The 18184-nt window shown below is 34.6% G+C and overlaps 1 protein-coding gene across 5 annotated transcripts in view; it reads right to left on the reverse strand.

Moving 5' to 3' along the window:
• Positions 1–1375: 1375 nt before the first annotated feature.
• The window catches only part of LOC135221954 (ubiquitin-protein ligase E3A-like), a 173256-nt gene continuing 156447 nt past the window's right edge, over positions 1376–18184 (reverse strand). For 3 of the 5 annotated variants that reach the window (XM_064259999.1, XM_064259996.1, XM_064260000.1), the window contains exons 7-10: positions 10605–10760; positions 6275–6492; positions 4574–4704; positions 1376–2078 (exon numbers count right to left, since the gene is read on the reverse strand). In XM_064259999.1, coding sequence (XP_064116069.1) covers positions 4584–4704; positions 6275–6492; positions 10605–10760 — 495 coding nt within the window. In that variant the 3' untranslated portion in view covers positions 1376–2078; positions 4574–4583. Of the gene's footprint in view, positions 2079–4569; positions 4705–6274; positions 6493–10604; positions 10761–18184 lie in introns of all 5 variants that reach the window. The other 2 variants (XM_064259997.1, XM_064259998.1) reach the window with 2 other exon arrangements.

The raw sequence follows: 18184 nt of genomic DNA on the forward strand, positions 1-18184 counted from the left end.
CCTTCGGACGACTTGCTGACAATCAAAAGGTCATGGGTATATTTCTTCTCCAGATCTGACAATACCTGTTGAATAGTCTCTTCTGGGAACAGGTGGGACTTACTAATGAGAAAAAACATTAATGCTGACTTCTGATTAGTTGTTACTCTTTAGGACTCAAAAGAGCACCACAACTCCCTCTTTTTAAGCACTCCCATCGTAAACAGGACGGCTAGTTCACCCAACCCGTCTCTAACAGCTTTGTCCATGCAGGACAAGAAAATTAAGCCAGTTCATAGAAAACTCCTCTTCGAAAGACTGACACTTCTCTAATTTCCTGGCCAATGCTGTGATCGTCCAGTCCAAAAAACTATATACTTCAATCACCTTGAACAAGTTTCGAACCAGGTGATCAAAATCAGGGGTGGAAAACATTGCTTTTGCAGCCGCAAAAGCCGATATCTTCTGTTCGAGTCAACTCAACCCGAGAAATCCCCTTGAGAGGAGGCAGCGACCCCACGGAAGGAACTTCTCCAATCACGTAAAACCAATAAGTCTTGTTCTGCAGCTTAGAAGGGGGATAGGCGAATAAAGCTTTACCAGACTCCCACTTCTTTGCCAACCTCTCATTTGAATCCTTAAACATTTCCTTGGAGGACTGAAAAAGGACTAACTTCGGCAATCCTGAAGATACTACCTTCCTATCTATCACAAACATAGAAGGATGTGACGAAGGTGATGCTGGTTTAAAAAAGTCCGGATACATAGCAAGCAAAAACCTCAAGAGACTTGAGTAAGCTGAAAAAGATTTCCACTCCTGCTCCTCTTCCTCTTCCTCTGATATAACTGATGACAAACCATCTTCCTCTCCTTTACGGGCTGTCGCTTTCTTCAAGAAACCCATAAACTCTTGGAGTGGATGTCTGAAAGGACCAAATGATGACTCATCTCGAAGTCGGGGAGGTCGAACAGATCTTCTTAGAAGATGAGTGACTAGCAGGCAAAGCACTATGAGCCGCACGAGGCAAACGATTCAAAACTCCTTTCGATGAGCTACGAGGGGAGTCAACAGCACGAGAACACGAGTGCTGATCAGATTGTGTTAGCTCAGCAGTACTGAGTATTCCCAAAGGTGGCCGGGTCCTGTATCACCTACACTAACGATGGCAGCACTGCCGCCACCAAATAATTTGAATTTTTGACTGCCAGGTAAGGAAGCTTACAGCTTTGTAATTGTTTGATAAGTCACTTATGTGAAATTTGCCATTTATAATTTTACCCAATAAAAATAAAATAATCAAATGCACGTTTAAAAAAAATTAAATTTCCTATATCTACAGTTGCAAGAGCCAAAAAAAGTAATACAAACCAAGAAGGGTTAAAATAACAAAGAATCTCAATCTTATATTTATTTACACTTATTAATGAAATATCACATACAAAAAGTATAAATTTTCAACAGCAAATCCATTGCTGAATGTGTGATGGTGACTAAATTTGTCATTAAAACTGATTTCTACATCAGACTTTCCTTGCATAAGCAGTTTTAAGAAAAAATAACAAGCTTTTACAAAAATACTAAAGACAATAAAGTACATAAAACTGAGCCTCATTTCTTATGTATTAACATTTATATACATTACCGTACTACATGTAGTAACCAAAGAAAATAAGTTATATCTCGTGATTTTAAGAAGCATAGTTTTAAGGCTAGTGTGTTGGTCACAAGGTTTTATGTAAAAGCATCTGATTTTAAGCCTGAGTGCTATGAACAAAAATTTAAAACCATTCCTATTTTGTTCTCATAGAGGAAAGTATACTGTACCTTATAAACAAATTTACGACTATACTGCCCTAGCACTGTACACAAAATAAAATTGAAGAAAAACCACTAATTTACTCTATCAATAAATCTTTAAAATGAACTTTGGTTAGAGTTTGTGAAGTTTTCAAAAATGATAGCCAATAAAATCATTAGATTCATTCACTGCATAACTGGATGACACAACAACAAGTAATTACATCCACGAAACTGTATGAAATAACTGATACATATTCACCAAGAGCTGCCATTCTCTGGGCTACATATTTAACAGGATCTGTAAAAGAAAATGATCTGATATAACAAATATTCCATAATAAAAATACAATTCAAACAGTTAAGAGAAAGGGAAGCACAGAAGAGTTGCTCACAAAATTGAGCTTCAGCTCCATAACATCTGTATCACTATCATTTTGAAATCATTTTGATGATAAGCCACGTAATTTATTTTTAAAACTTAAAACTTTCCTATGGATGACCCAAATGAAATTTCACCTATTCATGATAACATCCATAAACATACCTAAATTTGTAAAAAATGTATCAATTTCAATTTTGAAACACTTGCAGACCATCATCAAGAGATGGATAAAAATCATAAATATCAAATGGTGAAAAATTGGCCAACGAGATCTTTTGTACCACAACCAGGGAAGTCACAAAACACTTACCTAATCATAATTCATACATTACGGCAATTAAAGAAGTCATGAAATCATGCCATTTTAATAAGATTCAATTCAGTGCAGGGCAGAAAAAACCTGTCACAGCTGAGAAATTGTGACAAAAGATCAGCAAGTCTATGTTATTAGGATGAAAGTGCTCCTGTCTATATTTTTAGCAGATGACTGCAGAAGATGACAATGTCAAAGGTCTACCAGAAGTGAGATATTCATGTATGAGATCTCCAAGAAGTAGAAATTCTTTTGGTGATCTATAACCCAGAGATAGATATCCTACTTAGAGAGTCTTCCTTAGGGAATGACAGCACCATCCAAATGAACTTATTGAGCCAAACATTTAACTGATTAACCAAAACTGAATATTAGTGATGACAACTTAGTTTGTATGTATGGAATGAATACTAGAAGACCTTGATTGGATCGAGACATGTATGCATGTGTCAAGTCTCCACTTTTGCTGAACATTTTCAAGAAGTGATGAGAGAACTTTACTGAAATGTCAACATAAGTACGTACATGCAAATTCGTGGCACATGAAAAAGGCCTATGAATGCAGTGTTAAGAGGCTGATGTTAGGTAATGATACAGTGTTAGTGAATTAAATTTGCAAAAACAGATACAATAACCTGAGTGTTTGTAATATAATAATTAAAAGGTAATGCCTGTATGAGTAGTGTGATCAATGATCATGGTAGTTGTCAAGATGGATAAACAAATGTCAAAATATATTTAATCATATAGGCCTTTGGGAGCAAATAAAATAGATGCTAGTAGGAACAAGCAAAACCGAGTCACAGAACAGGTCATCCAAGGAAGGCAGCAGGCTCTCTCAAAACCTGTAACAAACAAAGGGAGTGTCCACAGAAGCAAAGTTAAAATACATGAAATTACTTCAGGCCAAGTATCCTTTATGAATGTGAAGTATGGTTGTTCAAAGTATATCAGAAAAAAAAAAAATGTTCAGATAAACTGGTTTCACAGAAACTTGTGGAAAAAGAATGACTGAAAGAATTGGTATGAAGACAGGTTTGAAGGATTAGCATAAGTGAAAAGGTGAAACAAGTGTTTTGGGGTGATTTGGTTATGCAAACTGAATGTGGAAAGATATGTTGGTGTATATTACATAATTCATAGAGTTGTTATAAGGAGAGGGAGAGTGAGAAAGTTTTGGCTAGAAGGGGAGGAACATGCCAAATTGGAAGAGCTTAATACCAAAAGGTGTCAGTATGTAGAAAAGACAGGAGTAAATAACAATATGCGTGTATCTTCGTATGCTTCTTTTAGAGCTATCTGCGACAAGCAATTTCAAAGATATCTTGACGTGTGCCTGTACCCACATCAGTCTTTGTCTATCCTGAGTAGTCCCTGTTATGTCCAAGAACATAGTCACAGTCTGCAGTGATCACCCTTTCAAAAAATTAAAAGCTGCTGGAATTTCATGTCCTGTTTTCAACCTGATCCATCTCTACCATTCTAAAAACAAAGCAAATAGGAGCTCCACTTATGGGATGACATAGTCCAGCTACAAATCTTTTTCCAAGTTAAAGACAGTTTTGCCAGGCTTTAAAAACTGAGTTGTTGCAGTTACTTGGCATAATGTACAACAGCATAACATTAACACAATAACCAGCATTCACTTTTATTATGAACTGCTGAGAAGAATACAGCAATGCAAACAAAACAATGAAAAATTAACAACAGATGCAACAGTAATGCAAAGTGATGAAAGGAAAAATCCCCATAATTTGACAATCAATCATCCTTAGCAGGAAGAATGAAGCTATGGAAAGGGTGAAAAGCAAGAAGGGTTATATGGAGACAGTAGCAAGTGAAGCCATATTACTAATTAATTTAACATGACACCAACAAAAGAATTTGGATTTAAAAATTTGCTTATTACCAATCTGTAAAATTGCTGAAGCGTTCAAAATAATGTGTACTACACTCGAGTCTCTCAAATCATTAAAGTAGCGGTTTATACTGTCATATGAACACTGTCATTTTTAACATACTTAAAGCAATGATTTGAACTTTCATAAGAACTCATTTACATTACTGTTCTTATAAGTAAGAAGCTCAAGTTACCTACAGAATTTTCTTCAGAGCATGCCAAAGCCTTGTGAATACTTTATGGCTTTATATAAACGATCTTTCAGTTTTTCTTTACTGGAGTACTCAGGCAGGAGTAAAACATTAAAACACGTATGCGCTGTTGGTAATCTGCAACAGAAATGGAAATAATCTAGCTAGAGCATGAGTAAAATAATAGTTAATTTTATATTTAAGAGACATCAAAACCTATTATTTTTACTTACACCTATGCAAACATATAAGGTGGGTGAATCATAAGCAAAATACGTAGTAACTTGACTTAAGAGAAACATGGTTTTTAATAACCAAGACCTTCATGTTAGGTGGAGTGTCTAATCTAACTTTTCAAAGCTAACATTCCTCAATTCTGTCATATACCAGAGATATGTAACAATTACAGGGCTCCAAAGAAAGTCACATAAAAAAGTTAAATAGTATATGGAACAAAAATTTATAATGTGTAGTTACCAACATATGTACCTTATTGTATTTTTACCAATGTATATGCAAATATGAATTACACACCTACATTTATCCCCAAAAAATAAAAGAAGCACTTGGATGTGTAGCATTTTATTGTATTCAAGGCAAGTGCAGTACACTGGGCACAAAGTAATGAGTCCTATTCTAACCTACTAATATGTGGAACCTATCTCATTCTGATGACCTTTCAAACCTTGTTGTGACCAATGTCACCAAGACTATAACCCAAAGGTCTGCATAAAGCTTCATTAATGCTTGGATTTTCAAAAGGCAGGTGCACAGCTATACCATAATCCTTCTTCTTTTATCTGATTTTGCAACTAATAAGACAGGGTCAAGATCAAAAGGTGTTATCCTTCTAATCTAAGCATTCAATTTTGGTATGAAATTGCTTTCCATTGCAATCAAGATTTTTACAGGAGCTTTGATCATATAACCCTACCAAAACAAGTAACCAGATTTCCCTTCTCCTCCACAACATCCAGAGAGAGGAATGCCCAACTGCAACCATCTACTACTTCTACTCTGCTAACATCCAGGAAATTTAATACGATGCTTTAAAAAAAGAAAGTTTCAGAACCCTAACCCATAACTGATTGGTGGGAAACACATTAGAACGGAACTACTTAGATTTCCTAATTTCCTATAGCTTTGACTTATCTAGACTATCTTGTCTTTTGCACATTACCTTATCTTGGAACACAAAATATATGAAAAAATTAAAAACTAAAACTTAAAATAGTAAATCATGTTTCTCTGTAACCTTGGCAACTCAGTACAGATGTAAAAATAGACAATCTATCCTTTTTTTTTTTTGGTAAATTTTCTTTGATTTTCATCTACAGTGTTGTTTAAATTGCATTCAATTACAACTTCCAGCACTTTTCAAAGTTTTGTAATGAATTTTACGCAATAACTAGTTACTTAATACAAGGAAAAGTAGAGTACTGTACAGGTAAGACTGTAAGATCAATACTTTAACTTTACTTCAACTTTTATTACAACTGCCATAGTTTATTAAGTAATCTGATTGTTCCTATTTGTTGTGTATAATCAACTTCTTATATCTATTTCATTACATAAAATGTCTTCAGAAAATAGACAAAATACTACAATTTAGTCAAAATTTGAACTAGATTAAGCAGGAATCCAGAACAAGTGACTCCAGATTAGCACAGTCATACTGCTAAGAAAAAATGAAAGAGAACTCTCTTACCTGTCAGAGTCAGGTCCATGTCTTGCTATTACTAATTTTAATTTAGAAAGACCACCAACAGGAACCCTAGCAGAACCTGTCGTAAATTGAAGTAATTTTTTCTTGTCGTCTGTGCTCATTTCATGCACAAGCTCCCAAAATCCTTGTATTATTGATGTCTCACTACTATATCCACCATCATACTCTGTTGACTTCATTAGCTCCATGAAATCATAATGCTGAAATTTGAAAGGAGAATACTTTTACATGGGTAAAAATAGTTGTGAAGAGAATTAGGGTAAATCTACTCAAGAAGTGAGCTCTTGTGCAAATCTACAAATAAGATAAGACCAGGGGATTACTTTAGACTGAAGAAAAATCATGCACTGCATAAAAGACAGGATGATAATTAAAACAGAGCACCATTTAAGCAATACAACTGATATACAGTAGAGCCCCGGATTTCGACGATAATTCGTTCCAGAAGGAGGGTCGAAATTCAATAATTTCGAGATCTGAATCAAGTTTTCCTATAAGAAATAACTGAAAATGGATTAATCCGTTCCTGACCACTAGTTATTACCCTAACCTTGCCTTTTTATACAATACATTACATGTAAATTACAACTAAATAAGTTAAGAGTTAAATAAATATCATATTAAACATATATTTATAATTTTAAATGTATAACATACACTATAAAAGAAAACTGGCCTATTTCCAACCGATTGTTGACTGAGCACCATAGGCTACTGTAGTAAGTAGAATGTAGTTTAGTGGGTAGGCATAAAACGTGTTGTTAACATAATAAAGCATTGAAAAGCAAGTCTAATTATTACAGAAAATAATAAACTATTAAAATTAAACCCAATTTATATTTGTCATCAAAAACTTACGAAAAATTGCCTACATTAAGTCGGCAGGCTGTGGCATGAAAGGAGGTAAACAAACCATAGCGCAGCCCTGGTGGCTTATACTGATACTATGGTAGTGACCAAACCATATCATTGCTATAAGCCCAGAAACTTTTACATTCGGTATTAATTTAATGTAAATCTTATACGGAGTCGAATGTAATACTGTATGCAAAATCACTAAAATTATCTTCAGTAAATGCTATGATAGTAACGGTTTTGTGTTCATAAATACCCTTATAAAAAAAGGTGCGTCTTCTACGACGGCAAATTTTTGGCTAATATCAGGGCTGGTTACAAGCTTATTGGACTTTGAAAATAAATATGGTACATGGTACATGTATACGGACGTATAAGTAACAGAATCATTTTAATTTCTATAATTACTATACCATTACGTACCAGCATCTCTTTGAGTTTAATATCAGGCTAACCTCTTCTTTACGAGGACGCTTACAAACCAAGCATACAGATTGCATTCGTTACTGCGCACACATTACACTACCAAATCTCATACGTAAACATTGATGTATTTTTACAGTAGACATAAAAAAATAGTCTTAATCTTAATTTCTATAACTACTACGTATACCATAGTGGCTTCTCTGATTTAAGCTAAGGCTAACCTCCTCTTTAACAGCAAGCGTAATCAAACCTAATGATTGCGTTCGCTACCGAATCACACAAGTTACGTATGTAACAATGATTTCACTACCAAATCTCATACGCAAACATTGACGTATTTTTACTGCAGACATAAAAGAATCGTCTTAATTTCTATAACTACAACGTATACCATAGCGGCTTCTCTGATTTAAGCTAAGACTAACCTCCTCTTTAACAGCAAGCTTATCAAAGCTTAAAGATTGCGTTCGCTACCGAACCATATACGTCAAGTATGTAAGAGTGGTTTCACTACCAAATCTCATTCGTAAACATTGACGTATTTTTGCAGTAGGCATAAAAGAATCGTCTTAAATTCTATAACTGCTACGTATACCATAGCGGTTCCTCTGATTTAAGCTAGGGCTAACCTCCCCTTTACCAGCAAGCTTAACCAAGCTTAAAGATTGCGTTCGCTACCGATCCACACACGTTATGTATGTAACAGTGGTTTCACTGCCAAATCTCACACGTAAACATTGACTTATTTTTACAGTAGGCATAAAAGAATCGTCCTAATTTCTATAACTACTACATAGTATACCATAGCAACTTCTCTGATTTAAGCTAAGGCTAACCTCCTCTTTAGCAGCAAGCTTAACAAAGCTTAAAGATTGCGTTAGCTACCGACCCGCAAACGTTACGTATATAACAGTGGTTTCACTACCAAATCTCACACGTAAACATTGAAGTATTTTTACAGTAAACATAAAAGAATCTACTTAATTTCTATAATTACAATGTATACCATAGCGGCTTCTGAGCTAAGCTAAGGCTAACCTCTTCTGTACCGGCAAGCTTAAAAAGCTTAAATTGCGTTGCTACCAAACTGCACGTTACATACGTGACAGTGGTTTCACTACCAAATCTCACAGTAAACATTGACGTATTACAGTAGACATAAAAGAATCTTCTTAATTTCTTAATTACTATGCACATATATGCCATAGTGGCTTCTCTGATTTGAGCTATGGCTACCCTCTTCTTTACCAGCAAGCTTAACACAGCTTAAAGATTGCATTTGCTACTGAACCGCAGATGTAACCTACGTATGTAACATTGCCTTCACTCCAAACCTAACAATTAAATACGTACTGCATTTGCTACTGAAACACACGCCTCATGTGTGAGAATTGTTTTTAGACTATGTCTACGGCTAAAAAAGCAAGCAAGGGTGCTTGATTAAATATTTTTTTTTGCTCATCACTTTCATATAGGGGTGAGGATAGATGAAACTTAAAGTTTATTTTAGAGTCGGGAATGGTGGAAACATTTTGAAGAAGGAAAACACGAGATGCCATGTAAACACTTTTCCATTATTTCAGAGATTAACAATATCCAAATGTTTGAACATAGATAGCCAGCAGTAGTGTTTTTTTGTCTCATGATACACCTGGCAGCAATGAACAACCTCCACTACGGTTTGTTTTGCTCTAAATCCTTCAAAGCACATTCTTAGAGGTCTTTGTGTACTGTACCTCGTACTTTGCATTTAAGAAGGGGTAAAGAAGTGTAGGAGTTTTGAGGGAGAGAGGAAGCTTGAATTGGGCACTCAGTTCGTAGCACCGGCCCTGGACAACATTAACAGGATTACTGTCGTAGCCTACATACACAATTAATAAATACATGAAAAATGTGTGAAAATTACTTCAAATATAACATCTTGATATCTACTGAAAAATTAAAACTAAAAAAAAAGGAAAACGAACAAACCAGTCTCTACTCAAGAAGAAAAACATGCATGCTTATTACTGATCATTAACATGCCACTGAAACACCATTTTTATTTTTAACAGATCACATACACAATGAATAAATACTTGAAAATTGTGTGAAAATCACGTCAGACATAATTAAAATTTTGATAACTACTAAAAAAATAAAACTTAAAAAAGGAAAAAATCCAGACTACTCATGAAGAAAAAAATTATTACTGACCGTTAGTCATGCCACTGTGGGTATTTTTATATTCACAAAATTTAACATTCCTTAGTTGTGTTCAAACTTAGTAAACTCATTTGTTAGTGCTGCTTTTGAGGCAATTTCACTATGAAGATACATATATTCACTATAACTGTGTATGAAATTGGGGAATTTTCTGCATTTAGTTTAAAACTTCAGTGAAAATACATTCTAAAACTGTACTAGAACGTTAAGTATGATAGAATTTATGCTAAGCTCTAATTCTTGAGTCAAATTATGCTAAAAAGACATGAAATTATGCTACATTTGGTAACACTGGATGATGCTAACTAGCAGCGGCTGGCGGAAACAGTTTTGTTTACAAACATCATATTGGTCTGGGGGTTGGAATCCAGTTTTTTGGTTGAACACAGATACAAAGTTTATTGGAAATTTAGTGGCGAAATCCGATTATGTCGAGTTCTAATACTGTCGTGAGCCGGGGCTCTACTGTATATAGTTACAAATTTTAGGAGGCAAAAATTAAGTTAATTTCACTTTGCAATCAAATGACAAAATGTCGAATTACACATCACAAATTCCAATAACCTAGAAACTAAGTCGTAAAACACACCTTGACATATTACATCAGTTATAAATGATGGGCAATACATAGGATTTATGATGATAGTGATGTGTGATAAAAAAAAATTTTCTCTGATTGTTTTCTGTAAACCTTATTCAACTAAAAATCTGACAAAGAGACCATGTAATCTTTCTTGTTATGAAAAAGCACAATTCATGTTATGAATTATGAAGGAAAAAAATTCATGTCATGAAAAACCTTACTAATGAAATTATGTTGTCATACCTGAGATCCACAAACTAATAATTCCAGTTCTTCAGGCCTGAAGAGATTGGCTAAAGGGGAGTCATCTGTGACCATATTAAATCCTCGACGAAATGCACGAAACTGCCTCTCTACCATTTTGTTCAGCAAAAAATCTGCATAGAGCTCAACAAATTCCTGAAAATATGAAGCAATTACAAAATGTAAAATATAAGGAAGTCTATAGAAGAAAAATTAACCCTTCCACATACTGATGACTGATATACAGTGGGCCCCCTATTCGAGGATTTATCTCTGAACCATAACTACCCATTATTCGTGGGAAATTAGCCTATTCATGGTATTTTTCTGAGAAATATCCACAAACTCCTGAATGTTTTTATGAATTTCATCATAAAATGCACTTTTCGTGATAAAACTATTAAAAAACCAGGTATCAAAATTTTTAGTGAGTTTTACCTACCAAAATAGGTCGTTTTCAGCGTTTTCATAGTTGTTCCTACTATTCGCGGGTTATAACTATTCGCAGGTCAGGGGGGTCTGGTACACATCCCCCGTGAATATGGGAGACCACTGTAGACTTCATCCAAATTAAAGTCCTTCATAATTTTATGACAAAAAAATAGCAGACAAAATGACAATCATCTTGATACCTTTTATACATACCGTATATACTCGCATATCATGCGACTTTTGAAACCTAATTTTGAAGCTAATTTTAAAGGGGTCGCATCATACACGCGGTATAAAATTAGCGCACCGTCTATGCTTTCCCAAATCGGCAGATTGCGATAGTTACTACCGGAGGAAAACAGTAGATCTTTTAAAAAGTTATGCTTTACTTGTACTTCACTATATTCAATAATATTGTGTGCATTCTCATATTACAAAAGAGCGATCGTGCGCCATTTGCATTATTTTGGTTTATACAGCATGTTTAACTGTTCTAGACTAACCATCTATAATTTCCAAATCAGTTGATTAAGGCACAATACCGAAGGAATTTTTACTTTTTGTTTTACTCGGTAAAAGAAACATTTGTTACTTGAACTATTATTTTTATTTTAGGATACGCAGTTAAGTGAAAATTTATTAAAATAAAAAAAAAAGGCATAAAATTAATAAACTAAAATCCTCCAAAGTCGCTCTCCGTGTCCGTATCATCAAATACTGCTCTGAATTCTTCGCCATCAAGGCAGTCATATTCGTCATCTTCCAGATCTTTGATCATTTCATCTTCATATGGAAGGTATAGTCTTGTCACCGTGGCGAGCTCTCTGGCGTGGCTTTTAAAGATCTGCCCTTATGGTAATTTTACAATAACAACAACTGCCCGTGTTTGACAGACCTTTGAATGTCCTTGAGACAAACCCCGAGGCTATAATTATAAGATTATAAGGGGTTTTCATTCCCAGGTACTTTAATCTCCTTCCTATTTGGCCCTGCTCTCTCTCTCTCTCTCTCTCTCTCTCTCTCTCTCTCTCTCTCTCTCTCTCTCTCTCTCTCTTATTTTGTATACGAATGCCCTTTCTCGGCTGTGAGATGACCAGGAATAACTTGTAGTCGGTGTCAAAGTCACTCCACACTTCAGTCAGGTCAAAACTTTGCCATATCGCATTCAAGCAATATTCAGTCATTGTTTCCTATCTATTATTTTGTCAGAGAGAGAGAGAGAGAGAGAGAGAGAGAGAGAGAGAGAGAGAGAGAGAGAGAGAGAGAATCTGTTTGTATACGATTGTTTATTTTCTCACTCGTCAAACTTACTCCGTTATGCTTAATTCATATTTCCTTGCTCACCAATTTATTCTATACCTACGATATTAAGAAATCAAGATATGTGTAGAAGGGAGAACTGCCTCCAGACTATACAGTCAGTATGGATTTAAACGCACGTGGAACTGGTTGAAATATTCGCAACAGCACCAAAATGAGATGCTGTGGTGATAGAAAATCTGACTCCGTTTCTTGTTATTACATAAAAAAATTTTATCAATCGTGAACTTACGTAATTTATTCAGAATTCTGCATAACGGAAAAGATAATATTTGATATCTGTAATGGGAGAAATGGTTTTATCTCTGTTGTTATAAATTTGGCAGATATGCGATCAAACACGTGGGAGGACCAAAACAGCCAGCCAGAGAGCTCAGCTCATTTTGTAAATACTATTGTTTGGTGTGCTGGGCTTACCCGATTCATTTGGGTGTGCGCTGCAGCTGCTGCTACTGCTACTCAGATAATCGCATTTTTCTTACTAATCCCAAGAGTTGACCATGGAAAATCCCAAGATTAACCAAAAATCCCAAGATAATAAAATAACTGACATATGCCAAGCCGTGGAGTCCTAAATATTTACTCTGTCTGTCTATCAGGAAAAGATACTGATAAATTGAATTGGCGGTATCTTTTCTGAGAGAGAGAGAGAGAGAGAGAGAGAGAGAGAGAGAGAGAGAGAGAGAGAGAGAGAGAGAGAGAGTATATTGCAGTGTGTCATGCTTGTTAAAAATGTGCAGTATGGGTAATTCATATCTGGAAGAAGAAAAAAATATGAATTTTGTTGCTGTCAGTCGCATGGACTAAGTTTACAAAGAGCAGGGAACAAATCTTGACATTCCTCGAGAGATTAAAGAGATGAACCAAGGCCATCTAGGATGAACACTCTCCCCTCTCAACTATACTGTAAGTGTTAACTTGAGTCTCTGAAACCAATAGGTATTAGCACACGCGCAACTTGTGTGTGTGTGTGTGTGTATGGGCATACTGTTTAAAAAAATGTGCTGTACCTACAGGTAATAAATACCTACATCTTGGAAAATAAAACAGACAAACAAATTTTGTTGTTGTTAGTCGCCGGGGATATAAAGGGTGTGACCAGCAGACAGAAAGATTAACATTTTTCCAGAGATTAAAGAGCTGAATTTTGTTTTGAAGCTGTCAACCGCGTTTGTAAATAGGTATCATCTTCTAAAGAAATTGTTTTTCTTTTCTTTTTGCGGAAGAATCTTCAAACCATTTTGCATTCAAAGTAATGAGAAGCAATCATTCTATTCTTCATGTAATCAGTAAAATACTTACACTAATAAAAACTAAAACTACGTATTGTATGCAAAACACACACATCATCGTTAGCTTCGCGTGTGTAAACGTTCATTCTAAGAAATTCACAGAGTAGTATAACTAACACCTGATTGGTTGGTTGGTAACCATGGAGATCGGTTATCCAATGACTGCCCTCTGCTTCTGTTCTATTTATAGACATATGCCGTGGATGGCACTAGTTTTGAACGTTACCACGTTCGTGATTTTCTGACTGCTGACGGCAAAAATTACTCAATACTTTTCTTTATATAATTATTTCTTCGTGAAAACACTAATATAATATGATCATTTTAACTTTAATGTATAGTATTATGAAAAATACCAGTGTCGTAGCGATGCGTCATCAATATAGTGGTATGAAAATACAACATGGTGTTGTAGCGATACGTAATCACGAAGTACAAATCCTTTTCCCGGACCATCCTCAAAATTTTACGACTTTTCAACTTCAAGATCGATATGGTGAAATATATTATATAGTCATACTTATTGTTAAAATTCACAAGTTGAACTGAAAAACATTATTATATTTTGAGTCATGTACATATATTTTTTGCGTTTTACGGAATGTTTGTTTTGAAAATAATAGCTATTAGTGAACATATGATATTAATTGTCCCAATATTTTGTTATAGGTGATCTTAGTTCTCACATTCATTTAACAGTATTATATTAATATTTATTTAAATAAACTGTAATTAATGAATAACAATAATGAAAAACATAAAGGGAAAAAATGCTTTTGCTGCAGTAGTGATGTTTGTTTGATTATGCATCTGACCTCACATTTCCGAAATCTGAAAAATTCCAAAAACCGAAACATCGGAATGTGTGTGTACTGCACATTTTTTTAAACGCGCACACAATGTCTACACATTTACTGATACCCGTTGGTGAAAGACTCAAATTACAGTATTTATTCCTGAGAGAGAGAGAGAGAGAGAGAGAGAGAGAGAGAATGATTTAGGACTCAAAGGCGTGTTATTTTTACAATTATTTTATTATCTTGGGATTCTTTTTTAATCTTGAGCTTATCTATTCAATTCTCGAGATTAGTAAGAAAATTACCGTAACTTTACTAGCAGCAGCACACATCTGAATGACTCGGCCATTAGCATGCTAAACCACCAACCTTATGAACTGACGCTCTCGGAAAAGGAACTCGCATGATACATGAGATACATGACAAAACCACTGTTTATTGGTGAAAATTTGGGGGTCGCATGATATGCGAGATCGCACGTTACTCGAGTATATACGGTATGTAACATGTGTTTATTTGTTTTGTTTAGTTTTTGAATTATATTCTATAATTACATTATCATTTTGTCTGAGAGAGAGATTTTTTTGTACATATGTAACTAGTATGTTTCCGTTTGTATAGTTTTAGATCTTTATTCTAAAACTACATCACTTATCTTTTTACCAAGATATGAGGGAGAGAGAGAGAGGAAATATTTACATTTTTAGGCTTTTTGTTTTCTTCAGTATAGTTTTAGACTTTGATTCAACAATACATTAATCTTTTTTATGAGAGAGAGAGAGAGAGAGACCTTACCTTACCTTACAGACCTTACATCTTGTTCGGGTTGCCCCAGGTCCCTCAGTGTGAGGCACCTCTAATGTCTACCAGAGAGTTGCTAGTACATCTTCCGGTATATTTTGCATCTTCCAATCTTGGATGGTCTGGGATGCAGTTTAGATATTTGTCGAGCTTATTCTTAAACACATCTACGCTCACTCCTGATATATTCCTCAGATGAGCTGGCAACGCATTGAATAGACGCTGCATTATCGATGCTGGTGCGTAGTGGATTAATGTCCTGTGTGCTTTCCTTATTTTTCCTGGTATAGTTTTGGGCACTATTAATCTACCTCTGCTTGCTCTTTCTGATATTTTTAGTTCCATGATATTTTCTGCTATTCCTTCTATCTGTTTCCATGCCTGAATTATCATGTAGCGTTCTCTTCTCCTTTCTAGACTATATAATTTTAAGAATTGTAGCCTTTCCCAGTAGTCTAGGTCCTTAACTTCTTCTATTCTAGCTGTAAAGGACCTTTGTACACACTCTATTTGTGCAATATCCTTTTGATAGTGTGGGTACCATATCATATTGCAATATTCAAGTGGACTACGAACATATGTTTTATAAAGCATAATCATGTGTTCAGCTTTTCTTGTTTTGAAGTGCCGTAACAACATTCCATTTTTGCTTTACATTTTGCCAACAGAGTTGCTATTTGATCATTGCATAACATGTTCCTATTCATCATCACACCAAGGTCTTTAACTGCTTCCTTATTTGTGATGGTCTCATTATTAGGTCCCTTATATGCATATAGCTTTCTTTCTGTGTCTCCATAATTTATTGATTCAAATTTATCAGAGTTAAATACCATCCTATTTACCTCTGCCCAATCATATACTTTGTTAAGGTCTCTTTGTAGAGCGTTCCTATCTTCATCACAAGTAATTTCTCTACTTATTCTTGTGTCATCTGCGAAACTACTCACTACCGAATCCTTCACATTATTGTCTATGTCTTCAATCATAATAACAAACAGTATTGCAGCTAACACCGTACCTTGCGGCACACCGGATATTACCTTGACTTCATCCGATTTCTCGTCGTTTGCAATAACTATCTGTTTTCTGTTGTGTAAAAATTCTTTTAACCATCTTCCTACTTTATCCACGATATTGTGTTTTCTAATTTTCTTCTGCTAATATATTATGGTCTACTTTATCAAAAGCTTTTGCAAAGTCTAAATAAATCACATCTGTTTCATTTCCGCTTTTCATATTTTTGAATATGTTCTCACGGTGGACTAACAGTTGGGTTTGTGTACTTTTTCCGGGTACGAAACCATGTTGTCCTTTATTAAACAAATTATTTTTTATTAATGTTTCATAATATTTTTCTTCATTACCCTTTCATACACTTTCATAATATGTGATGTTAGACTCACAGGCCTATAATTACTTGCCTCTAGTCTTGATCCACTTTTGAAAGTAGGGGTAATATATGCTAATTTGTGCTCATCATAATCTTGCCTGTATCTACACTTTGTCTTAATAATATTGCAAGTGGCTTTGCGATAGAATGAACTACTTTCTTTAACAAAATAGCAGGAATTCCATCAGGCCCTGCAGCAGCTCCATTTTTAATTTCATTAATAGCCTGCACAATATCAGCTTCATTAATATCTATGTCAGCTAAATATTCACTATTTTCATCCCTTACTTCTATATCATTATCTTCATTATCTATTCTAGGGGTGAATTCTCTCTATCGTTCTGCAGTATGTTGCAAATTTCCTTTTTTTCATTCGTTAATCTCCTTCAATTCTCAGAGGGCCTATTTCTATTCTTCTTTTATTCATCTTCTTCGCATATGAGTATAATAGCTTGGGGTTTTGCTTGATATTTAATAGGGTTTTTTCTTCCAAGTCCCGTTTTTCATTTTCTTTTGATTGTATAATCTTTTGTTCTGCATTTTCTATCTTACTTTTTAGTTCTATAACTTTCCATGCATTTTTTCTTTTGCAAGACCTTTTTTCCACTTTCTGATTTTCTGGAACAAGATCCTTCTGTCTCTTGGTATGCATGAATGATGTTTACTTTTCTTCTTCGGTATATATTTTTCCACTATTTTCTCCAATATTTTATATAATATCTCCGTATTTACCCTTATGTCACTCACTGTAACGAAAATGTTATCCCAATCTTTGTTTAATTCTTCATTAATTTCTGACCATTTTATATTTTTACTGTAGAAGTTGTATTTTCCATATCCTTCCCACTTTTTCATTTCTTGCTTATCTCTATTTTCACTTGCTTTGGAATGAACTGTTAATTCTATGACATTATGGTCTGAAATATTTGCATTATAAACTATTATTTCTTTAACATAATTCATCTCGTTCACAAATACTAGGTCTAAAGTATTTTCCTTTCTTGTTGGCAGGTGATTTATTTGTTGAATGTTGTAGTTCTAGTAGCATATCTAATAGCTTTTCAAATTGCCTCTTATCTTCTGCACTACTATTACTCTCTTTTTTATATGTATAAGTACATCCACAATCTCCTATTCGTTCTTTCCATTCTACGAAGGAAAGTTGAAGTCACCAGATAGGAGAAATAGTCCCAGTCCTTGTGATTTCTACATATATCATCCAATTTTTCAATTATTAAGTCAAACTCTTTAGTATTAGGAGGTCTATATATTACTATGTTCATCAATTTTTCAGATTCAAATTCTACCGCTATTAGTTCACATTCTGAGTTACTATATTTCTCATATATTTTTCCTTGTTTTTTGTCTTTCCCATATATTGCGGTTCCCCCTTGATTTCTATTTTTTCTATCTGATCTATAAGTTTGGAACCCTTTTATTTGATCATCATTCCCAGTCTCTTGGGAATACCAGGTTTCACTTATATTCATTATATCTATTTCTTTTCATTTTGGGTTAGTTCTTCTAAGTACTCTATTTTTCTTT

Source organism: Macrobrachium nipponense, chromosome 3, assembly GCF_015104395.2.
Source record: "Macrobrachium nipponense isolate FS-2020 chromosome 3, ASM1510439v2, whole genome shotgun sequence".
NCBI lineage: Eukaryota > Metazoa > Arthropoda > Malacostraca > Decapoda > Palaemonidae > Macrobrachium > Macrobrachium nipponense.